General features: G+C 55.0%; 1 protein-coding gene across 7 annotated transcripts in view; it reads left to right on the top strand.

The window, feature by feature from the left end:
- The window catches only part of TBCD (tubulin folding cofactor D), a 201,460-nt gene that overhangs the window by 117,484 nt on the left and 59,140 nt on the right, over nt 1-24,836 (top strand). For all 7 annotated transcript variants that reach the window (XM_064369222.1, XM_064369223.1, XM_064369218.1 and 4 more), the window contains 3 exons: nt 8,697-8,754; nt 14,015-14,044; nt 20,892-20,977. In XM_064369222.1, the coding sequence (XP_064225292.1) occupies nt 8,697-8,754; nt 14,015-14,044; nt 20,892-20,977 (174 nt within the window). The remainder of the gene's footprint in view (nt 1-8,696; nt 8,755-14,014; nt 14,045-20,891; nt 20,978-24,836) is intronic.

Below are 24,836 nucleotides of genomic sequence, written 5' to 3'. Positions count from 1 at the left end.
CCTGCTTAGCTTTGATCTCGTGGGGCTTTGTTTTTTGGACATCCTGGGTGCCCCTCCACCACGGCTCCCGGTGCCCTTCTGCGCCCCATGCATACTGGGCCAGCAGCTGCTGGGGCCTCGGGGCTCACCGCTCACGGGCTTCTGACTCCGTAGTCTGGGACCTGGTGTTGTGGGGTTTCTGCTTCCAGGGCCCCTCTCACCCCTTTACCTGTGCCATCCCGGCTGCAGACTCAAGGTTGCACTTGGAGCCATGCCCGCTGGCCTGGGCGTTGGGCCTGTCCAACGGGTTCTTGGAGAACCTCTGCCCCATCCCTCCCTGGCCCGTGCAGACCCCAGGCATCCGGCCGGGCAGGCTGTGAGTCAGGGTGCGCCAGGTGAGCGTGTGGGATGCTTCGGGTGCGAGCCTCCCTGCCCAGAAGCCCTGTGCTCCCCGGTATCGGTTGGGGTGTGTCCTTCCAGATCTGCCTCCCTGGGTTTGTCATAAACGACCGTGTTTTAATTACCAGCTTTTCATCCCATCAGTTTGGGAACCTGATACCATCTTGATTTCTCTAACTTTCATTAGCTCCTCGGTGGGTCCTTAACAGTAGGTAGTTGAGATCAGGGTATCGGAGAGTAATTTCTCCGTGGAATGGGAATGCCTGACAGAGCTGGGCGGCGGCAGGAGCCGCTCCTCTCTTCAGGTGCGCGGCTCTTCTGAGCGTCAGCTGGGGGCTCAGTGGCTCACGTTTTCTAATTGTTCCCCAGCTTTTTGCCAAAGAAACTTGGATTAGCTGTTCTTCTGCCTCGCTGTGTGCATTTGTACTGTCCCTCTCTGTTTTGTAAATATCAAAAAGGAGCTTTTTCGGTAAGTGTTACCGTGTTTTGAAGGTAGCACTTGTTTTGAAAACCTGTTTCCTCAGTGTTGCACAGGTAGCTTACAGGGTGGGAGAGTTGCTTGTGGAATAGCGAATGCTGTTCCCTGAAAAGCCAAGTGTGATTCAGGAGCAGTGACAGTGTGAAGGTAAGGGGGGACAGAGTGGCTGTGTATTGTCTAGAAAGTCCCTCCTAGCCAGTAATCACAGCTTAATTGCAAGAAGGAAAAGAAGAGCCAAAGCTGAACTCTGCGCTGTTGCTATTGTGCTTTGATCCTTCCTGTGATTTCCTCACCTGAAACTCTTTTGTAAGCAGCGCTGTTGACATCAGCTCGGCCCAGGCAGCCACGGGCCCTCCCCTGCCGGGGGCAGCCTCTGACTCTCAGCCTCCACCAGGAACGGACCTGCTGAGCCGCTCAGCCCAGCCAGGATCGGCAGAGGCCTGCAGCCCCGAGATCTCTTCCTCCGGGGCAGGATCGTCCTGGAAAATCAGGAAATGGCAGGCATTGCTCAAAGCTACGTCTTGTTCTCACTGGTGTTTCTCAATGGCACAGCTTCCAGGGGAAGAGAACTCTTGTTTTTCAAGGAAAGTAAAGTGGCCGTTACCGGCCAGAGTCCTAACGCCGTGGCACCTGGCAAATCTCGCCTCCACGTTAGCTCAGGTGCGACTTGAAAGCACTGTGAAAATTTCTGGGGTTTTATCACAGTGTTAATTAGCGTGAGCTTTGGTTCTTAGGGCTCAGGAGAATTCAGCCATAGTCAGGTCCTACATTTTACGTGAAGGAGGATAGGATTTGCACCTTTCCAAAAATGTGGATGGATAATAAAGTACTACTCTGATATTTTTAAATGTTTGACTTTCAAATGACAGGATTATTGTTACTTAAGGTAAAAACAGTGTATTTTGCTTTTTATTGCTATAAAATACAGATAAGAAAACCTGAGTGGGGGTGAGGTCTGCACTGTGCTGTCCCTGCTGAGAATGCGGTGCCTGGAGTTTGGGCAAGTCGCGGCGTGCCGCCTCCCCTCGACTCGGACGGGAAAGAAAATCCCTTTCTGTTTGATACAGACCATTTCTGTCTGTTGGGAAATCCTAGTGAAGTATCATATAAACTCTTCCAGCGAAAGCAAACGGGCAGGACGCCTAGGGCACGTTTCAGCGCAGACAGCCCAGCCCTGCTGAGTCCTTGCAGTGTCTCTCTCCAGGTTCCTGCAGCGGGAGGTGAATGTGGTGACTCAGCAGGGTGGTCCTGTGAAGGGAGGCTGAGACCCACGTGGGACGGCGGGTGCCCTGCTGGAGCAGCAGTTGAGGAGGAGCTTTTCTATTTATCCACTATCATTAGACCTGTTCGTATTTGAAATTATTAGTGCAGTTAGTATTTCTCGATGAGCCAGTTTCGTTCTGAGAATGAGAAAATAGAGTCATTTTAATAAATGTCCAAGTCAGGACAATGTTAAACTTGTTGCATTCATAGGTCCATATATAGTTGATTTGTTAAATTAGCTTAGGAGGCTAGTTAGTTACAAGCAGTGTTTTTTCAGGTGTGGTTATATTTGTCCCGTGACATTCTGTGAATTCGGTAAAATACGCCTGCAGCAGTAACTATCTTGACATTGACTGGCGACCGCAGGAGCTAGCTCAGGCGAAGTGGGTGAGGCCGTGTCAGCTTTGCCTGCTGAAGCCCGCACGGCTCCCCGAGAGCTGGCCTCGGCACCGCCCTTGGATCAGTGAGCTGCCTGGGTCGTGGCTGGCTGTGCCCAGACTGCCGGGGGAGGGAGCCGGGAGCACCTGGTGGCAGCCGGCCTGGCTGCGCTGGGGGAGCTGGTGGAGTCCACTGAGCTTGTTAGGATGGCAGATGATTTTAAGTGTCTTCCCTTTTTCCATTCTTTCCTCATTAATCAGCGTTCCATACTTTAAGTACAGTAATTTAAGACAAATAGCACATTTCAAGAATTCGGTGTAAAATGTGACCTTTCAGTCTTACTGGCTGGAGCCAGAGTCCATAAAGATAGAAGCCTTTGTCCTCCTGTGGCAGGTGTTAAACCAGAAATTCTCAATTAAGGTTTTCTCCTGGAACACATGGTTTTATGGGTTTTAAAAAAATGAAGCTCTTGTTCATATGTAAATATGACACAAATTTCTTTTCATTCTGAAAAGATTTAGAATAAACTACCATTTGTTGTTAAAAATAGCAGTTATTGTAACTGTAATAATTTGTCTTGGTCGGTTTAATGATTTCTAAGATTTCATTAACAAAAGCCATCGTGATGTGTTCAAATAGGGTTGATCTTAAAACGTTCGTGCTCTTCTCACCCATAGGGAGGTGTTGAACAATGGGAACACATGGACACAGGGAGGGGAGCATCACACACTGGGGTCTGTTGGGGGAAATAGGGGAGGGACAGCAGGGGGTGGGGAGTTGGGGAGAGAGAGCATGGGGAGAAATGCCACATACAGGTAAAGGGGAGGAAGGCAGCAAATCACACTGCCATGTGTGCACCTATGCAACAATCTTACATGTTCTTCACATGTACCCCAAAACCTAAAACGCAATAAAAAAAAAAAAAATCGTGCTCATGTAACAGGAGTTCCCTTTCATTTTAAACCACTGTTTTTCTCTTCCCATTTAGGCTATAGTTTGTTACATGATAAAGAGTTAAGAGAGGAAGAGGGAGTGCTTTTCTGTTAATAGAGTTTTTCTGAAATTAAGCTCCAAATTTTCACAGTTTGAAGTAGTGAAAGTAGTGTTAACAGAAACCTTCCCAGATACTAATACTGGATCTTTTAAGATCTTTAGATAATTAGTTGCTTTCCAAAATAACCTTTTTTTTCTTTTGGGGCGGGGAGGACAGAGTCTTGCTCTGTTGCCAGGCACGATCTCTGCTCACTGCAACCTCTGTCTCCCAGGTTCAAGTGATTCCCCTGCCTCTGCCTCCTGAGTAGCTGGGACTGTAGGTGCCTGCTACAATGCACAGCTAGTTTGTATTTTAGCAGAGATGGGGTTTCACCATGGCCAGGATGGTCTCGAGCTCCTGACCTAGTGATTTGCTTGCCTCGGCCTCCCAAAGTGTTGGGATTACAGGCGTGAGCCTCCAAAATAACTTTTAATTCTGAACTAGTTTTAGACTTAAAGAAGAATTGCAGTAGAGTTCTCCTAGGCCCCCTGTGGCATACATTTGAAAGACAGGAGGTGCAGTGTGGGGTGAAGGCCATGAACAGGCTAGTCTGTCCCGGACCCCATGCCGCATCTGGTGGTCCTGTGCCCTTAGCCTCCTCCGCTCTGTGACAGCTCCTTAGTCTTGATCTTTCCTGATGTGGAGTGCTTAAAAAAATAGGTTGTTTTGAGATTAGTTCACTTGCCGTAAAACTCACCCCTTTCAGGTGTGCAGTTGAGTGGTTTTTAGTGCATTCTCAGACTTGAGCAGACCTCACCCCAGACAGAAGCCCACTTGCACCAGGGCCCGTCACCTGCTCTGAGCCCAGCACTGCCAGCCTGCCCTCCGCTCCCGTGGATTTGACCCTGACACTTTGAAGGAGGTCTGGCCAGGTGTTCTGTAGGCCGCCCCTCTGTCTGATGTTTTCTTGTGCATTACTGGAAGGAGCAATGCCAGGTGACCTGCCCTCCTCCATGTGCTGTGTCTGGCCCGTGGCACCCATGACGGGTCCTGCGTGGTCTGGACTTTGATCCCTGGTCTCAGTTGGGTCTGCCAGGTGCCTCCACTGTGAGGGGACTGCGTTTTCCTCTGTAACTTGGAAGTTCCTGTGGGAACTGCTTCTCCCTCCGTCTTCACCTCTGTCCAAGGACCTTGTTGTGTGGTCTGGTGGCGGTTCCTCTTTCCCCATTCTGACGTTCACTGATTGCAGCTCGTTCTTAAGGAAGCCTCGTCCCTCTCCCCGCTTTATTTCATCATTCACTCCTGCCAGTGTGGACTCATGGGTGCTCGTTCTGTTTTGGGGGTTATGATCTAACACTATGGTTATTAATGTTGGGTTATAATCTGACATGTCTGAAGGGCGGTGCCCCCGTCTTTGGGAGGGGTACTGTTCTGCTGAAGACAAGGGTATGGACGGGTATGCTGTCCTGAGTGGTTGGGCTTAGGACTTTGTCTTTGTTTATCTGGAGGAACTGGAAGACCTGGGTACGCGGGGATCTGGCAGAGAACAGGAGTGGGCGTCCTGGCCCTCAGGGCAGGTAGTGGGTGGGCCTTGTGGTCTTGGGAGGAGCTGGGCCTGGAGGCGTCCACAGGAACTGCAGCCCTCACCTCCCCCACCTGCCCCCGCAGGCTCCCCGCAAGGTGAGATGATGCAGCCGGCGTCCATCCGCTGCAGCAGGAGGGACTGGGCGGGGAGGACACAGGGTCCGTCTGAGCACGGCAGTGACCCACACGTGACCCATACGTGAGGGACTTTGTTGTTGCCGTCTCCCCAGGTGCAGGGGGTGGTGGCTTGTGGCCGTCACTGCAGCGTGAGTGAGCAAGTGGCCCAGGGGTAGACTTCGGGCGGTTCAAGGAGGCGGAGCTCGGGGAAGTAAGCTGTGTTCTCCCGCAGCTCTGGGCTCTGTACCTGGCCGTGGCTGCACGGGGCAGGGCCTCAGGGCAGGGAGGCGAGTGCTCTTGGGAAGGGCCACCCCCAGCCCCCAGAAGCCACCTACCCTCTTCCCCTTGGGCTCCAGCCTATTGTTGTGTCTGGCCCTGGGCCCTGGCTTCTGTCTGCAAGGCCGGCTGGACACTGCAGCCACATGGGCTTGCTGCTGTGGCCTGGATGCCGGGTCTCTCCTGCCCGGCCGTCTGCGTACCAGAGCTGAGGCGTGGCCCTGTGGTAGAAGGGGCCTTCCCACACTGAGACCACAGAGGGTCCCCAATAAGGAAGCATTTCTCTGAAATGGGAGATAAATGCTTTATCCACTGGTGATCCGTGGTTGTTAGTAATTAAGCCAAGTACACGGTAGCTCGTTCGGCCAGGCCGATGGCCGCTGATGAGGGGCGTGGGGCTTCCACAGCATCCTGGGAGGTCCCGGAACGTGGGTCCCGGCTGTGCTGCTGCTGGAGCCCCCGGCGGGGAGAGCTGCCAGGCCACTCTGATGGAAGCCTTTTGCTCCCAGCCGACACGGGCCTGCTGCGGGGTCCAGAGGGGCTCCTTGGCTTGAGCCTCAGGGTGCCCCGGGCCCGTGCACCCTCTTGGCTTTGCACAGGGTGGTGGCCGCGTTTTGGGTGCGTCGATGTGGTTGTGGATCCTGCTCTGGCCTGGGCGCGTCTGAGCCTGATTGGGATGGAAAACGCACCTGTGGTTTGTATTGCATTGTTTCTGTTTTAATTGTATTTGGGGTTTGTTTTAAATATACTTAATTTCATTTGCCATTCTTATTTCAAAAGATGCTTCCTGTGTTTCTGCTGCGTTGATAGTTTAACCTCCTGCCGTTTCCGTCCAGGAATTTCTACATTTGTCGTGGCTCTCAGTGACCACACTCTAGGGGTCCCTGCTCTTGGTCTCTCTCTCACTGTGGACGTCCTTCCACTCCCAGGCAGGGCCTGCGAGACCCACAGGCATTTCCCCAGAACCCAGGCCCTCTCGGCCTTACAGCTGCTGCTCCGCCCAACCTCCAGCCTCTCCCCGAAGCCCTAGCAGCAGAGCAGTTGGTCACAAGGCCCGAGTCACATGCCCCAGCTTCTCCGAAAAAGTGCAGAGTCCAGCTGCAGGGAGGACTTTCTCAACCGGCCCTGGGGACAGCTGTCCTGCCCCTCCGTGTTTGCTGCGGGCTCACCTCTGTGGGCTGCTCACGGAGACCACTCCTGCCCGTGGGCCTTCCCACCCATTTCTCCTGCTCCCAGGATGCCTCCCACCTTCAGTCTGTCCCAGCACCCTGTGTCAGGGCCCCCAGCCCCGATGCTGGACATGTTTGAGGAGACTGCGGCCCCAGAACCTGAGTCGGGAGTGCGGAACTCTGTGGCATCCTCTGGGCTGTGTCCAGGGCCTGGAGTGGCACCTGTGCCCAGCGCTGGAGGCTGGGGGACAGTGCTCTCTCTGATAAACCCTCTGAGTTTCAGCTCTGTGGCTGTAGTGTGGGTCTCCTAGCTCAGCAGCCCCAAACCCACGCCCGGGTGACTCATGGGGCCGAGGAGAGGAGCGTGGAGAATATAAAGTGCCTGAGGGGTGTGCTGTGAACCCGGAGCGAGACCAGTGGGCCTGGGGCTGCGGCGTCAGACAGTGTGAGATGCAGAACAGGTGGGATGTGGCGTGCATTGCGCCTGGCGGGGCCAGCGCCTCGCACACATGCCCCGGAAGTCAGGGGAGCTCGTGCTGATGGTGTGTGCGCTGCCAGGCCAGAGTGGGCCCTGCTGTCTCTGCAGTGGGACCCGCGCACTTTTCCTCAGCTGAAAGTATCTTTCCCATTTCGCTTGTGTAACACAGAGCTGGCTAGAGGGCGTATACCTGGCGAGAGGGGGCAGAGCTGGTGAGAGGGGGCAGAGCTGGTGAGGGGGCAGAGCTGGTGAGGGGGCAGAGCCGGCGAGAGGGGGCAGAGCCGGCGAGAGGGGGCAGAGCTGGTGAGGGGTCAGAGCCGGCGAGAGGGGGCAGAGCCGGTGAGGGGTCAGAGCAGGTGAGAGGGGGCAGAGCCGGTAAGGGGTCAGAGCCGGCAAGAGGGGCAGAGCAGGCAAGAGAGGGCAGAGCTGGCGAGAGGGGGCAGAGCTGGGGAGAGGGGGCAGAGCTGGTGAGGGGTCAGAGCCGGCGAGAGGGGGCAGAGCTGGTGAGGGGGCAGAGCAGGTGAGAGGAGGCAGAGCTGGCGAGAGGGCACACACCTGGCATCACGTTGTCCCCGGTGCGTGTGTCCCTGGTGTCCTTCCCGTCGAGGCAGGCCCCGCCCCACGGCTCAGATCTGTCTGTCGCCTTCCCTGGAATGCAGCAGAGCACTTGGCCCCTAGGAGGCCTTGAATCCAGGAACCCGGGAGGCGCAGGTGGCCTTGGGGGCCGCTTATCTCCACGTGTCTGAAATTCTCTCTCTGGTTTCTACCTTCTCGCTTTAGGCTGGTAGGAGGCGCAGTCTCTCAAGCCTTCCTTAGAAAGGATGATTGTTCTCCACCACCCCAAACCCCCTGTGTTCTGTGCAGTGTCTGATGAGAGCATCAGGACATTCACAGTAACTAAGCTGGGTGATCTCACCAGAGGATGTAGCGAGGGCCGGGAGAGACCTTGCTCTGAGTGTGGCTGTGGCTCTCGTGGGGGCAGCGCCTTGGCGTCTGTGGGTGGCGCGGTTATTTCCTCTCGACTACCTGGGTGGGGCCTCTGCTGGATGCCCTGCCTTCAGGGCCTCAGGCCCCTCTGGGCACAGTGGGTGCGCGTGTGTGTGTGTCTGCAGATGTGGGCTGTGTGTGCAGCATGGTCTGCAGGGCCCGGCAGTCCCTGCCCTGGGGCATTTGTATCAGCTGCCTTGGTTTGCCCCCTGTCCAGTTGCTGCCAGTTCTTGCCCTCCAGCGTACCGCGTTTCTGTCTTTTTGTTTGGTGGACCTCCCCCACCTCCCGTGCTGCCCCACCACAGCAAGGCCAGGTGCATCCTGCCCCAGGCCCCGTCCTCACGGCTCTTTGATTCTGCGCCCTGGCTATGCGCCGTCTCGTGGCTCTCGTTAGAATCAGGGTCAGCCACCCCCAGCTCCCGCAAGACGTCCGGCATCTTGGGGATCACATGCGTCTGTCTGCAGCCCCTTGGTGCCCGAGCCACGTGTTGCCTGCGGGGCACGTTGGAACCTCAAGTGGGGCTGAGTCGTGAGAGAAAGGCTTTCTCATGGATACTGGGTGCTCTGTACTGTTTCGCACGTTTCTTTGTGATTAATCGTTTCTCTTTTTCACAGTGCGCTGCTGATCACCACGGTGTTCGACCGAGACGTAAACTGCAGAAGAGCAGCCTCTGTAAGTTTTCTCATTTGGATGTTTCCTTTCCTGAAGGTGGGGGTGGCCTGGGCTCCCGGATGCTGCTCCCTGCACGGGCGCCTGGCCAGCTCACCCGTCCACAGCAGGAGCCTCGGGGGAGGGAGCTGCTGAGAGTGCCCGCCCTGGGCCGACCACTGGTTCCTACTGTCTCTGGGTGTCAGGGAGGGCTGTGGTCTTCAGCATGTGAGGGGCAGTCAGGGTTAAGTCCCCCACCCCAGGCATCCTGAGAGCTGCAGCCATCACTGCTGGGGGTGCTGGGTGATGCAGGTGAGTGGATGGGCCCGATGACGGGTCTCAGTGCAGGCAGCCACATGCTGAAGACGGGGAAGAGAGTGGGTTCTGCATGGGTGACCTGTATGTGGCGGCGGGACGATCGCTCACCAGGTGGCTTTGAGCCTCCGGAGGGGCTGTTGCGAGCAGCAGTCAGCTCTGCTTCTCCCGGCCATGCTCGCCCAGGCCTTGCGGGATGTGGGAGCTTTTGAGCACAGATGGCTGGTTTCCTCCAGAAAGAGCCCTGTGACATTTGGGGTGAGTTTTGGATGTGAGGAGCGTAGCAGGCTCTGCTGTGCTGAGCAGACTTACTTCATTTGGCCCAGAGCTGGGCTGGAGTGAGGCCTGAGTCTTTTGGACTACAGAGAGCTGGCAGCTGAGACAGTGGACGAGTCTTAAGTGAGAGTCTTTATTTTAGATACGGATAAGAAGCTGAACATGTTTTAAGAGGTGAAGAACAGAGAGGCAGCACTCTGCGAAAGGTGGAGGGGTGAGGTTGGCTTTTAGTGGTGGGGTGGGCCCCACTGCTCCCCCTGGTCTCGAGCTGCTGGAACTCTGTCCTGGCTCAGTGCAGTTGGATTAGTGGGGACCCGTTGAGGGAGCCATTCACACTCCCTACTGCTGTCAGGCTCGGGGGCTGTTGGGCCGGGTGGAAGGGGTGCTGGGGCCTGGTGAGGACTTCCTGTCACCCTGCCTGCAGTGTGGGTGACTCGGGGTCCCACGGGCCGGTGGAAAGGGTGCTGGGTGGCTCCAGGTGAGTGGGACGGTGCAGGTGCAGCCTTGGTTTTCTCTCTCAAGTGCAGGAGCTCAGACAATAGCTGGAAGTCTTTGTAGCTCAAAATGTCTGTCATCTTCTGTAGCCTCTGGTGGCCGGCCTGCTCTCTGTATCCTGAAGTAGTTAGAAGTCTTTCTCTGCCTCAGGTTCTTTAAAACTAGGGAGAATTCACCAGGAGAGCTCAGAAGCTTTTTTCTGTCCCTGAAGCTGTCTTATTTTGTCTCCAGCATCAGTAGAAAACCTCGTAATTTTATTGGGAAAGTCATCACATTTTTGCCCTGATATTTACCCAAAGACAGTAAGTGTAAGACTGTTTGAAATATAAAATTTTGTTAAATCTGTGCCTAAAAATGAACTTTTAGATTTTCTTTACTGCAACCTGAGACATTTCGTGAGAAGCAGTAATAAAATTAAAGTGCTTATGCGTCTGTGAACCCTGAATGTGAAGTGAAAAAAAAATCATTTTTTTTCACATTAAAATCCCTTTAAATTGGCAGCAAATCTTTTCGTTAAATATGACCTGAGTGCACGTTGCTTAGCCAGTAGCTTGCAAAGTTAAAACAGCCAAAGGTAACAGATACCTTGTTTGCAGCTTATTTGGAAATGTGAGGATTGAGTGCCTCATAATTGAGAATCATTGTTTTTTTCCAACTGTGGAGCTGCTGCTTCAGATAAAGATGTCTCGCTGTTTCTGGCTCAGCTTCGACTCCTGTTCGACACTGTCTCACGGTGTGAGGTCACCCCTGCGGGGTCCCAAGGCTGCTTCTTTAGCACCTGCTGGGAGGCAGCAGTGAAAGGCACGGAAGTCCCGTCCCTCCTTGGGGCTAGACACTGTCCCTGGCCCCTGAGCTCTAGACGCTTCGCAGTGCCTTGGTGCTCCCATGTCGAGATTGGCCACGGCGTGAAGGCCACGGTAGCAAAGGCCACGGCCATCCATCCACTATTTGTGACCCTCCAAGCAGCTCTGTGAGGAAGGTGCTGTGGCTGGTTCTCAGCGTTGGCAGGAGCGTGGCAACTCACGTGGGCAGGGTGTTAGTGAGTTTGTGAAAACAGTTCCAACTGTGTTTGTTGCTGAACGCTGGTTGTTATGCATATTGGAAGGAATCTAGCAGGCTCCAAACTTGCCAGTGCTGCAAAAAGACCTGTCCCCGGCCGAGAAGGAAGGGGCAGTGGAGTTGGGGTGTGGTCACCGCGCTCACAGGTAAAGTAAAGCGCTCAAAGCCTCTATTTAACTGAAAAGATTTTAAATCTTTTTCATCCAGCACTTCATTTGATAGTGTCTGAACTCTGTTAATTTGTGACTTATTTTGAGATAATTGGGCTTTACATGCAGTTTTTTTTTTGTTTGTTTGTTTGTTTTGAGACTGTCTTGCTTTGTCGCCCAGGCTGGAGTGCAATGGTGTGATCTTGGCTCACTACAGCCTCCACCTCTCTGGTTCAAGCAATTCTCCTGCCTCAGCCTCCCAAGTAGCTGGGATTACAGGTGCTCGCCACCACACCTGGGCTGCTTTTTGTATTTTTAGTAGAGACAGGGTTTCACCATGTTGGCCAGGCTGGTCTCAAACTCCTGACCTCAGGTGATCCTCCCACCTTGGTGTCCCAAAATGCTGGGATACAGGCATGAGGCACCAAGGCTGGGGGAGGTTTACGTGCCGTTTTAAGGACTAAAGCGGGGAGAGCTCATGTGTGGTTCACCATTGCTCCATGATAAAATCTGGCGGAACCGCAGTGGAGCGTCACAGCCTGCACACGAACATCCAGCTGGCCCACGAGTCTTAGTTATACTTCCTTGGTTTTACCTGTCCTCGTGTGTGTGTGTGTGTGTGTGTGTGTGTGTGTGTGTGTGTGTGTGTGTATGCCCACGCAAGCTCAAGCATTTAGTTCTGTGTGATTGGATCACATGCAAATCACCACAATGAAGACACACAGCAGCCCCGTCTCCCCCAGAGGCCCCGTGCTGCCTCGTGGCCCACAGCCCCGCTTTCTTCCTCTCCTGATCCTGGCGGCCATGGCCGGCTCTCCGCCGCTCATTCCGTTATCTCGGGAATGCTGTGTAAATGGACCCTGCGGCCTCTAATGCTGTAGCTTTCTTCTCTCAGCACAGTTCTCTGGAGACCCACCCAAGTGTGGTGGGCGGTGCTGGCTTTGCTGCTTCTGTTGCCGAGTGGTGCTGTGGTTTGTGTGACCGTGTGTGTGTTAGGGCGTCAGGATGGCTTCCAGTCTTTAAGCTGCTATCAACATTTGTGCTCAGGTTTTGTGTGAGTGTAGCTTCCATTTCTCTGGGATAAATGCCAAGACTATAATTTCTGGGTCTTGGTAGTTGGACATTGAAACTGCTTTCTGGAGTGGCTGTACCATTCATTCCACACTGCCGTCTGTCAGCAGCCCTGCTTCTCTCTGTCCTCCCCTGCGTCTGGCACGGCCACTGTTGACGTGTTGGTCTTTCTGACGGGTGTGTGGCGATGCCTGCGTTTCTGTCATGCCTGGTGATGTTGAGCGTCTTTCATGGGCTTACTGCCATCTGTACCTCGTCTTTAGTGAAATGTCTGCTCAGGTCTTCTACCCATTTTCTAAGTGGATTGTTTTTGATGTTGTTGAGTTTTCAGCGCTCTTTACATATGTGAGAGTCCTGTATTGGATTTGTGGTTGGCTTCCTCCCAGTCTGTAGCTCATTTTTCCATCCTCTTCGTAAGGTCTTTCACAGAGCAAGGGTTTTTAAATTTTGCTGGGGTCTTGATCAGTTTCTTGTTTTTGAGGATCGTGTTTTCAGTGCTTTTTGAGACGTTAATCTTTGTTAAGGTCGAGGAACTCTGCCTCATCTGGGTCCCAGGGATGCTGCCCCGTGTTTTCTGTTCCGCTGGTCGATCTGCGTGTCTGTCCTGCCAGCGCACGCCGTGTGACGGGCTGTGCTGCCAGGCTGCTGTGCGTGGTCAGCCTTCGCACGCGGTAGGGCGGTGCCTCCATTTCTTTCTCGGGATTGTTTTTCCTGTTGTAGGGCTTTTCATTATGTGCTCTTCCACATAAATCTTGAATTTTTACAACATCTTCAGACATCACTGGAGTGGTACGTGTATTCCTAAATAGTGTATGTTAAGTTGACATTACGGTGCATCTTTGTTGCATTGCCTTTTGATGGGTTTTGTTTCTTTCCTAATGAATTTATTGCAGAAGTTACAAAATGGCAAACAGCAGCAGGCAGGCCTCCCTCCCCGTAAGAGCTGCCCGGAGCTCTCAGCAAAGCCAGTCTCCAGCCCGACCCGGGGTCTGCCGGGGAGCCACCCACCTGGTTTCTGTGTGATTGGCTGGAGGCGGTGGGTGCATCTGTTCATTTCCACTGGGGGTTGAGGGACAGACCCTGGGTGGCCGTGTTTCAGTTCCTTCACTTTGTGCCGCTTGTGTGTGCTCCTCCTCCCAGCAGCCCTACCTCTGCCTTGCTCTCAGGACGCCCCGAGGCTAGTGTTGTCAGGGATCCTGCTTCTCCAGAGCCTGCTCCCTGACCTCTCCTGTGTCTCCGGTCCTGTCTGAGAACTCCTGAGTCTGGGAACTGTTGGGAGGGGTGGGGCACCAGCTAGGGATACACAGGAAGGGACGTGTGACCGTCGCCTTGCCCAAGTAACCTGCTCTGCCTGGTCAGCGCCTAAGCGGGGCAGGGTGTGGGGGAGGAGGGGCTGCCCAGGAGATGAGAGGCCTCCTCCTGTTTTAGCAGTCCCTGCTCTGGGCCGGTGCTTGGCCTGGGGACCCGGCCCGGAGAGCCTGCTGATACCGTGCTGTGGTTGTGGGCAGAGCGCCCTCCCTGGAGGGCGGCACGCGGTGCCTGGTGGTGCCTGTGAGCTGCCTCACAGAGCAACTGAGGAAGAGTATCAGGCTCCGGGCTCTGATTTAACCAGCTTGTCTGTCTCGCCGGGTTGATAGTTGGGGCCTCCGTGGGGGCGCTGCTGGGAGCCTCAGTGGTAAAGGCCACTTTTCAGGATGTGTCTGATTTTATAAACTTGAATTCTTAAATTGTGGTTTTAAAGAGCACCAGGACATAAAAACAGAGTGACACGCCCTGAGGCTCTGTTCAGACAACAACGAGGACTTTTATTTAAAAAATAAAGCCGTGGGTCATTGACGTTGCACCGTGTGTTCTGAACTTGCCTCTGGTGTTGGCGGAAGCTGCCCTCGCTCACCTGCTGTTTGTTCTTTGCTCTGCAGGCCGCCTTCCAGGAGAATGTGGGGAGACAGGTATGGCCGCTTTTACACACCTTGCTTCCAAAAACTTCTGTAGGTTTACAGGTAGGAATCCCGAAAGCCGTAACCCCTGTGTGTGCTTGCTCTGTGAGGAGTGGGCCGCGGAGGCCGTGTCAACGCCAGGGTCGTGAGTTCACTCTGGGACGCACGCGTTAGTGAGTGCTGAGAGAGAGGAGACCCGCACGTGTGGCAGTTTACACACGGGCCGAGGGCCGCGCCATGTGCGCTCTGTTTGCATCAGCGCCTGCTTCATCCGGACCCTAGCAGGGACCGGAAGCCGGCTCCCAGAAGCGGTGGACCCACGACCCTTATTATGCTGGGCTGCTTCCGCTGCCCTCTGACCCTGACATCTGGTCATGGGTCAGCTTCGCCTGTGAAGGGCGCCCCAAGTTATTCATGTTGTGTGTGATGACATCACATCTTGGGCGTGTGGTCAGACCCTGCACAGAGTGGGACCAAGGCCTGGGCTGGACCTGGGTGGGGAGCAGGGCTCCCACGAGAAGTATGCCAAGAAAGGCTCTGGAGCTCCCAGACAGCGAAGCAAAAGCGGCCGGGGTCTGGGCTGTGGCCGCGTGGCATGGGGTGGCATGGGGTGGACGTGGGCGTGCGGACCCTTCTGACCTTCGGGGAACCCTCCAGGCAGGGGCGTCCGACTTGGAGTGGAAGCATCGAGGCCACGGTGTTGCAAATGAGTCTAAAGGAAACGCTGGATGCCAGAGTCAGCTGGAGAGGTGGGCGGACGAAGACCAGGAGCGCCGGGGTCTTGTGTGTGTTACTGAAGTGGTTCTGGGGGAGCCTGGCATCAGTGGTGTGGCAGCTTTTTGTAGACGGGCCCAGGAAGGGGCGTGACTTCCTTCGTTGACCCAAGGTGGCTGAGGCCCACCCAGCGTCCTTCCAGTGCTGTGGGGGTCTGCATGTGTTCGAAGCCCTAAGTCCTGGTAGGAGCGTATTCACTAGGAAGAGATGCCAGCCTTGGAAGGGGAGCCTGGGTGTGCAGACAGCAAGAGCCGCCCAGGCCGAGGAGAATGGGAACGAGATTTGTACTGTTGAGTGGAGAGCGTGGCTGCTGTGAGGAAGAAGGAGCTTGCTGGAAACCACTTAGCTGAGCTGAGGGACTCTCCAGCTTCCTGGAAAGTCATCGCCCAGGAGAAGAAGTCTCCCTGTCCCTGGGCTTCCAACCTTGGCAGAGCACCCACTGGAGAGGGTCGTGCCAAGGCCAGAGCCCGGGGGGCGACCATGCTGGGTGGGCCCTGGGGCATGCTCCACCACCATCGTGCTCTGTTCTGGGTTCCCGGATGCTGCTTCCTGTGAGGACCAGCCATGGGGCTCTGCAGCTGAGCCGGCCGCCTGTGTGTGTGTGTCTGTGTGTGGGTGTGTGGAGGGGTGTGTGTGGTAGGTGTGTGTGGAGGTTGTAGGTGTGGGGGGTGTGTGCAGGTTGTGTGGGTGTGGGATGGGTGTGATGTGTGTGGGGTGTGTGTGTGCAGGTGTGTGTGGGTGGTGTGGGTGTGGGGTGTGGTTGTATGTTGTGTGGAGTGTGTGCAGGTGTGTGGGTGGTGGGTGTGGGTGGTGTGGGGTGTGTGTGGAGGTGTGTGTGGGTCTAGGGTGTGGAGGTGTGTGTGGTGTGTGGTGTGTGTGCAGGTGGGTGTGGTGTGTGGAGATGGGGTGTGTGTGCAGGTGTGATTGTGCAGGTGTGTTTGCAGGTGTGTGTGGTGTGTGTGTGGAGGTGTGTGTGCAGGTGTGTGTGGGGTGTGGTTTGTGCAGGTGTGTGCAGGTATGTGGGGGGTGTGGTGTGATGTGTCGAGGTGTGTGTGCAGGTGTATGTGTGTGTGTGCAGGTGTGTGTGTGGGGGTGTGGGGTGTGGAGGTATGTGTGGGGTGTATGTGCAGGTGTGTGTGGTGTGTGGTGTGTGTGTCGAGGTGTGTGCAGGTGTGTGTGGGGTGTGGTTTGTGGTGTGTGCAGGTATGTGGGGGGGTGTGGTGTGGAGATGTGTCGAGGTGTGTGTGCAGGTGTATGTGTGTGTGCAGGTGTGTGTGGGGGGGTGTGGGGTGTGGAGGTATGTGTGGGGTGTATGTGCAGGTGTGTGTGGAGATGGGGTGTGTGCAGGTGTGTGGTGTGTTTACAGGTGTGTGTGGTGTGTGGGGGTGTGTGGTTTGTGGAGGTGTGTGGTGTGTGGAGGTGTGTGGGGTGTGGAGATGTTTGTGCAGGCGTGTGTGCAGGGTGTGTCTGCAGGTGTGGGGTGTGGAGCGATGCGTGTGGAGGTATGTGCAGGTGTATGTGTGGGGTGTGGGGTGTGATGTGTGTGGTGTGTGTGGGGGCTGTGTGGTGTGTGCAAGTGTGTGTGGGGTGTGGTGTGTGTGCAGGTGTGGGGTGTGATTGTGCAGGTGTGGAGTGTGGAGATGTGTGGTGTGTGTGGGGTGTGATGTGTGGTGTGTGTGGTGTGTGTGCAGGTGTGTGTGGGTGTGTGGAGTGGAGATGTGTGGAGGTGTGTGTGCAGGTGTATGTTGTGTGGTGGGTGTGTGGAGGTGTGTATGCAGGTGTGTGGGTGTGGAGATTGGTGTGTGCTGGTGTGTGCAGGTGTGTGTGGGTGTGGAGTGTGGAGGTTGTGTGGGTGTGGGATGGGTGTATGTGGTGTGTGTGCAGGTGTGTGGGTGGTGGGTGTGGGGTGTGGTGTGTGTAGGTGTGGGGTGTGTGTGTGTGTGCGTCTGGGGTGTGTGGAGGTGTGTGTGTGGTGGGGTGTGTGCAGATGGGTGTGTGGAGATGTGTGTGTAGGTGTGGTTGCAGGTTGTGTGGTGTGTGTGGGTGGTGGGTGTGGGGTGGTTGTGTGTGGTGTGGAGGTGTGTGGGTCTGGGGTGTGTGTGGAGGTGTGTTTGTGGTGTGGGGTGTGTGGAGATGTGTGTGTAGGTGTGTGTGGTTGCAGGTTGTGTGGTGTGTGCAGGTGTGGTTGCAGGTGTGTGTGGTGTGTGGTGTGTGTGCAGGTGTGTGGGGTGATGTTTGTGCAGGTGTGTATGTGGGGGTGTGTGGTGTGTGATGTGTCAAGGTGTGTGGGCAGGTGTATATGTGTGTGTGCAGGTGTGTGTGGGGGTGTGCGGTGTGTGTGTGGAGGTATGTGTGGGGTGTGTATGTGCAGGTTGTGTGTGGAGATGGGGTGTGTGCAGGTGTATGGTGTGTTTGCAGGTGTGTGGGGGGTGTGTGGAGGTTGTGTGTGGAGGTATGTGTGGTGTGATGTTTGTGCAGGTGTGTGCAGGTGTGTATGTGGGGGTGTGTGGTGTGTGGAGATATGTGTCAAGGTGTGTGTGCAGGTGTGGGGGTGTGTGGGGTGTGTGTGGAGGTATGTGTGGGGTGTGTATGTGCAGGTGTGTGTGGAGATGGGGTGTGTGCAGGTGTGTGATGTGTGTGCAGGTGTGGTGTGTTTGCAGGTGTGTGTGGGGTGTGTGGAGGTGTGTGGTGTGGAAGTGTGTGGTGTGTGGGGTGTGATGTTTGTGCAGGTGTGTGTGCAGGGTGTGTGCAGGTGTGTGGGGTGTGGAGTGATGTGTGTGGAGGTGTGTAGGTGTATGTGTGTGGTGTGTGGGTGTGGGGTGTGGAGATGTGTGTGGTGTGTGTGTGGAGGTGTGTGCAAGTGTGTGTGGGGTGTGTGTGGAGGTGTGTGCGTGCAGGTGTGTGTGGGGTGTGGAGATGTTTGTGCAGGTGTGTGGGGGTGTGTGGAGTGTGGAGATGTGTGTGGAGGTGTGTATGTTGTGTGGGAGTGGGTGTGTGGGGTGTGGAGATGTGTGGTGTGTGTGGGTGGGTGTGGGGTGTGGAGATGTGTGTATGTGTGTGGTGTGTGTGCTGATGTGTGTGTGCAGGTATGTGTGGGGGTGTGGAGTGGAGATACGTGTGTGTGGAGGTGTGTGCAGGTGTGTGTGTGTGGGGTGTGATATGTGTGGAGGTGTGTGTGCAGGTGTGGGGTGTGGAGATGTGTGGTGTGTGTGCGGGTGTGTGTGTGGGTGTGTGGAGTGTGGAGATGTGTGTGGAGGTGTGTGCAGGGGTATGTTGTGTGTGTGGGGTGTGGAGATGTGTGTGGTGGGTGTGTGGGGTGTGGAGATTGTGGTGTATGTGTGGGAGGCTGTGTGGAGGTGTGTGCAGGTGTGTGGGGTGTGGAGATGTTTGTGCAGGTGTGTGGGGGTGTGTGGAGTGTGGAGATTGTGTGTGGAGGTGTGTGTGCAGGTGTATGTTGTGTGTGGGGTGTGGAGGTGTGGGTGGGTGTGGGGTGTGGAGATTGTGTGTGGTGTGTGTGGGGGGGCTGTGTGGAGGTGTGTGCAGGTGTGTGTGGGGTGTGGAGATGTTTGCAGGTGTGTGGGGGTGTGTGGAGTGTGGAGATTGTGTGTGGAGGTGTATGTGCAGGTGTATGTTGTGTGTGTGGGGTGTGGAGATTTGTGTGTGGTGTGTGTGTGCTGGTGTGTGTGTGCAGGTGTGTGTGGGGGTGTGTGTGGAGATATGTGTGTATGGAGGTGTGTGTGCAGGTGTATGTTGTGTGTGGGGTGTAGAGATGTGTGTGGTGGGTGTGTGGTGTGGAGATGTGTGTGTGTGGTGTGTGTGTGTGTGTGGCTGTGTGTGTGGGGGTGTGGGTGGCTGGATTTGAGCTGTGTTACCCTTGTCGGGGCAGCTCAGGTTGGGGATTGATCATCAGGGAAAGGCCTTTACGCTTGGTCTGAATTTAGGCAAGCAGCCACAAGACGGGACATTCCCGTGGGTGCAGGAGTCTCACACCTGAGCCTGAGCCTGAGCCTGTGGGCCTCAGAGCCTCCTGCACCGTGACCAGCGTGCGGACGGCAGCGGGAGCCTCATGGAAGAAGCCGCACAGATTTTGAAGAGACAACCTTTGGAAAAGTTTAGAGACGCGCAGATGCGGTGCGTGCCCCCGCCCCGCAGGGCCACGTCCTGCCGAGGCTGGATGGAAACGTGGGCTGGAGAAGAAGGGCAGGCAGCGGCAAAGCAGGCAGGAGTGCACGGGCTCCGTGGCACTGAGGGAGCAGCCTGACGCACCCTCGGATTTGGAGCTGGCTGTTTTTAATACACACATTTGGAATGCAGTTGTAAGAAGTGCATTTACAGCAGAGGCTGCTGGGGAGTGACAGCAACAGAGATGGGGGATGGTCAGGGAAGTGGCCTGGTGGACACAGAGGGTCCTGGGGGCAGTGACGAGGGACCAGCTTCTCGGTTCAGGCTCGTCTTGGCTGGAGTTGGAGGCTCCGGTCCGGAGTGGTCTCTGCCCTCTCCCCACTGAACCCAGGGGCTCTTGAGCAGGTTGTGACGAACCCATGGGCAGCTCCCATGTCCAGGGCCCGCCAGGTATGCCAGCCCTATGAGCCTGCTCCTCGGCGAGTGCCGCCCAGGCCCTGGCACTGTCAGGCCCCTTGCTTACCCCACAGGTGAGGAAGTTGAGGCTCAGGGCAGCTGAGCCCGCCTCTCTGCTTGGAGCCTGCCGTCCCAGCCCAGCCTGGCCAGACAGAGCCTAGGCACCTGTGTTGGCCTTGCTTTGTTCTTGCCATGGGGGATGCTGGGCACAGAGTCTCCTTGTTCTTGTTCTTGGTGGGACCTGGTCCTGGGCCACCCCCGGATGTTTCCCTGGGCTCTCGCCTGCATGGTGTGGGGATATCAGTGGGTGACATCCCGGCTTGTGGCTCTGCTGTCTTCTGCAGAGTGAGCCGCGGCTCCTCTGCTCGGGTTTAGGTTGCTGTCCTGTACGCAGTGAAGGACCCTTGTGTGGTCACCGATTCCAGCATCCTCAGGCAGAAGTTCATGGCATCTCCAGCAGCCCAAGCCTCCAGTGTGATTCTTGGGAGGGATTTGCTGGAAGAAAGCCGCATGGTGTCTGCTCATCCTGGCGTCTCCTGGCGGGAAGAGGGATGTGGCCCCGGGTGTTCTCAGGAGAGCTGGCTGTTCAGTGTCGTTCACTTGTGAAGCTGTTCCATGGAGGTGTGAGGTGTTAATGATCAGGTGCGGGTGTGATGATGAATGTGTTCGGGGTGTCAAGGGAGGATCTGAATCCCGGCCTCGGAGGTGGGCAGGCTCGGGAGATCTTTAAAAAACCCTGCTGTGGTTTATAGCTGTAAGGCTGTGTTTGGTTTAAAGTTTGTCATTTATGTTTTCTTAGAAAACTATTTATGTTGTTTCCAGAATTTCTAATACTGGAACCCGAGAGTGGTATCAGTTACACCATGCAGGCTTCGGGGCTGGAGCTGAGGCTTCCCGGGAGGCTGCTGTGGGGTGGGGGGAGGCGCCGCCTCGCCGCTGTCAGAGCCTCGGGGGCTGCTGGTCCTGGGTGCCTCTGGGGTCAGCTGTTGCCATCCACCAGCTGGTCAGCGTCTTGCCTGCCCGGGACAGCTGAGTGAGGCCTGGGCTCTGGTCCAGGCTTCGTAGAGCAGGCAGGCGCCTGCGTCCCTGACCTGACCCAGGCCCGCTCTCTCCAGTGTGTACGAGCTGCCAGCTTTGTGCCCACATGGGGCTCGGACTGGCTGCGGTCAGTGCTGTAACACTGTTGAAACCTGACATCCCTTTACGGTGTGTGTAAGGGCAGGTCTCTTAAAACGTACGGAAGTTGAAATGTGTGAGTTGTTTGAAGAAAATCAAAAACACTTGATCGTGCTTTAAATAATTGAGCGTAGTGTTGCCTGGGTGGATGGTCAGGAAGTCGCTGTGACTTCAGAGTCCTCGGTGAGCAGCTTCTGTAGCATGTGGCTCAGCTGTCTGCATCAGGCCTCGGGGTCCAGGAATGTAAGTGTCTATGGACGTGATGATTGAACCTGCTGAAATGCCTTTGCTCATTCAGATTCTTCCTTTTCCCATTTCACTGTTTTCTTAGGGCACTTTTCCGCACGGTATTGATATTCTGACCACGGCGGATTATTTTGCTGTCGGTAACAGATGCAACTGTTTCCTGGTTATAAGGTAAGTTTTAAATGTGTATCACAAAAATAGAATATTCTAAAATCAGATGTCAGAAATCAGTTTCCACTGTTTTCTTTCTTCATCCTATAATGTCCACTAAATGTAATGTAGTTTTTGTGTGAAAAATTAAGAATGGGGCCGGGCGCGGTGGTTCATACCTGTAATCCCAGCACCTTGGGAGGCCAAGGTGGGCGGATCACGAGGTCAGGAATTCAAGACCAGCCTGGCCAACATGGTGAAACTCAGTCTCTACTACAAATACAAAAATCAGCTGGGAGTGGTGGTGAGCACCTGTAATCCCAGTTACTCGGGAGGCTGAAGCAGGAGGATCGCTTGAACTGGGACCCGGGAGACAGAGGTCGCAGTGAGCCGAAATTGTGCCACTGCACTCCAACCTGGTGAAAGAGGGAGACTCCGTCTCAAAAAAAAAAAAAAAAAGAATTGGGAAGTTATTGAAACTTGTATTTCACGTTGACTGGACACACTTCGCACTTTACCACGCTAGATAGGGGACATCTGCTCACGTTTTAAAGAGGGGCTGTGAGTGCTGTCAGTGGGTATGAGGTTTTGCCAGTGCTGGCTCCGTGCAGGGCTCGGAGTTTGGCAGGAAGCAGCCAGGAGCACAGCCGCGCCTTCTCCGTGACGCACCCTCCCCGCCGCCGGATGGCCTAGATGCTTTCCCAGCGCGAAATCTTGGATTAGAAGGGACTGTTTCTTTTTCCGCTTCAGTAATAAAAAGTGTTTTGAAGTTGAAGTTATCTGTAGATTGTTTAGGAGATGAATAAGAGGTATTTAAGAAATCAGGTCAGAAGCAAATGTTTAGCGCCTGTAATTGCAGTTTGCAGAATTGGATCAAATTATTTTAGTTGTGTAATTAGGTCCTGGGGAAGTTACTTCACTAGACTTAGTTGATCCGGCGCAGCAGAAATGCAGCAAAAGGGTGTGGCTTGATGAAGTGATTTATTTGCCTTGAATTAGGACAGGCAGCATGGCGGCTGCATTTTTTACATCATTAACCATTAAATACCCTAAAGATAGAATCCCCAACAGCCCTCAGGGGTTCTGTGCTGACTGCACAGAAAAGACGTTTCTCTGTCACCAGCCTGGGCAGAATGTTGAAAATGTAGCGTTTGGCCTGTTTCTCAGGAGGATCTTTGAACACATTTACCTGTATTTTTATTCCCTTTCCGTTTCCCTCAACATTTAATGTCCTTTTTTGGGCTTATCAGTTCTTTCCCATTAATACTTGGTCACATATTTTATGTGGAAAATCTACTGGCCGGGCGCGGTAGCTCATGCCTGTAATCCCAGCACTCTGGGAGGCCTAGGCAGGCAGATCATCTGAGGTCAGGAGTTTGAGACCAGCCTGGGGAAACCCCATCTCTACTAAAAATACAAAAATTAGCTGGGCATGGTGGCAGGTGCCTGTAATCCCAGCTACTCAGGAGGCTGAGGCAGGAGAATTGCTTGAGCCCAGGAGGCGGAGGTTGCGGTGAGCCGAGATCGTACCACTGCACTCCAGCCTGGGTAATAAGAGTGAGACTCTGTCTTGAAAGAAAAAGCAAATCTACTACCTTTTGCCAAGTTTATTGGGTAAAATACCTGGCAGCTGACGGAAGCCTTGGCACATTTCCCTTGTTTCTGAGGCTTCTCAGCCAGCCTAAGACTCGCAGGTAATTCGCTGTGTGCATTTTATAAAAGTGTTTGCCAACACATGACCTGGGCCCAGGTGTGCCTTTCCCAGTGTGTTTGGCTTCCTGACGACACCAGGCCCTGCGTACAGACCAGGCGCCACCTGTGAGGATGCACCAGCAGGCAGGCCCCTCCAGCCCTTAGCGCGGCCTCCAGGAACCCCAGCACCATGGGGCTTCCCGAGGCAGGATCCTGTTGTCAGCCTGGACCTTGGGGTACCAGGCAGTGGTGCTGTTCAGCAGAGGGTGGGACTGAGCACAGCCCAGCAGGGAGGAGAGAGAGGGCCCTGGCGGGGGATGTTGGGGGCCTCTGAGCCGTAGTGAAGAGTGTGGATGGTCCTGAGGGCATGGCACTTGGATGTCAGGTCTGTGTTTTGAGCATGTCACTGTTGCCATATTTGGTGATGGGAAACAAGGAGAGGGCGTGGGGGCTCTCGGGAGAGGGCGAGGGTTGGGGGTCTGAGGTGTGCCCACAGGAGGAAGGTGGGCATCGTCAGGGTGTCACAGAGGGTTGGCACCGCTCCGCAGGTTGCGGGCACAGCTGAGGGCGATGGTGTCGCTGCGGGTAAGGTGGTCAGGGGCTCAGCTTGCACGTGCCGGCCTGAGTGAAGGCATCAGCCATGCTGACAAAGCCGAGATGTTTCCTCAGGAAATTAGAGTTTCTTTCTTTTTTACTTTTTTTTGGAAACAGAGTCTCGCTCTGTCGCCAGGTGCCAGGCTGGAGTGCAGTGGTGGGATCTCGGCTAACTGCAGCCTCCGCCTCCCGGGTTCAAGTAATTCTCCTGCCACAGCCTCCCGAGTAGCTGGGACTACAGGCGCCCACCACGCCCAGCTAATTTTTGTAGTTTTAGTAGAGATGGGGTTTCACCATATTGGCCGGGATGGTCTTGATCTCTTGATTTTGTGATCCGCCTGCCTTGGCCTCCCAGAGTGCTGGGATTACAGGTGTGAGCCACTGTGCCGGGCCGGAAGTTGGAGTTTCTGACACAGAGACTGTAATTGAACTAATGGAAGGGCCCCCTGGGAAGACTGGCAGGTGAGACGAGGAGGATGGGGGTGCCAGCTGGGGTCCCCCTCTCCCGTTTATCCTCACAGCCTCGTTGAGGGGTAAATGACATGCAGTGAGCCGCACGGGTTCAGAGGTGCATCTTTGTAAACGTTGACATCTGTGAATTCGTACCTGTGACCACAGTCAAGACGAGGAAAGACCCAGGTTTCCCTTCCCTCCCACACCGCTTCTCCCGACAGCCCTGGACCATTGCAGTCACTGCAGCCGTGTCTGTCTTTCCCTAAGCTCCGTGTGAATGGGGCGGACAGTGGCACCCTTCTCACTCACACTGGCTTCCTCTGCTCCGAGCTTCCTGCAGGTCGCCCGCCTGTGGGGACCACCCTGCAAGCACCCAGGTGCCAGTTGTGTGGTGTGCAGTGTGTCTCCGCTCCCCTGGCGTGTGGTGTGTGTGGTGTGCTGTGTGTGGTGTGTGGTGTCTGTCTCTGCTCCCCTGATCTGTGGTACACAGTGTCTGTCTCCACTTCCCTGGTGAGGGGCTTCTGGCCTGTCCCGAGTGCAGCTGCGATGACCTTGTGTGTACGCGCCTGTCTTTGGGTCTGCGCTCTCGTTCTGTGGTGTAGATGCCCAGCGCTGAGTGGCTATGCTGTATTTTTTTTCTTTTGAGACAGAGCCTTGCCCTGTCACCCAGCTGGAGTGTGGTGGCGCACACTCTTGAGTTCAAGCCATCCTCCCACCTCTGCCTCCCGAGTAGCTGGGAGCACAGGCACATGCCACCATGCCGTGCTAATTTTGTGTTTTTGTAGAGATGAGATTTTGTCATGTTGCGCAGGATGGTCTTGAATTCCTGGTCTCTAATGATCCACCTGCCTTGGGCTCCCAAAAGGCTGGCGATACAGGCGTGAGCCATCACACCCTGCCTGGAACTTCATAAGAAATGCCACACAGATTTCAACGTGATGGTGCCACACACCCCTGTCACTGGATGAGAGCTTGGGGCCCAGGGTCCTCGCTGGCACGGGGGGTGTTTGGTCTTTCAAGCTTGGCCACTGTAGTGGGGTGTGGGAGCAGCTCATTAACTGTGTTCTCGTGACTGATGATGCTGTTTCAGTCTTCATCCTTTTCAGGGGCATGTTTAACAAGTCTTTTGCCCATTTATTTA

Source organism: Aotus nancymaae, unplaced genomic scaffold (genome assembly GCF_030222135.1).
Source record: "Aotus nancymaae isolate 86718 unplaced genomic scaffold, 86718_ANA_hifiasm-v0.15.2.pri h1tg000089l, whole genome shotgun sequence".
Lineage (NCBI taxonomy): Eukaryota > Metazoa > Chordata > Mammalia > Primates > Aotidae > Aotus > Aotus nancymaae.
This window is presented reverse-complemented; position numbering and strand designations above follow the sequence as displayed.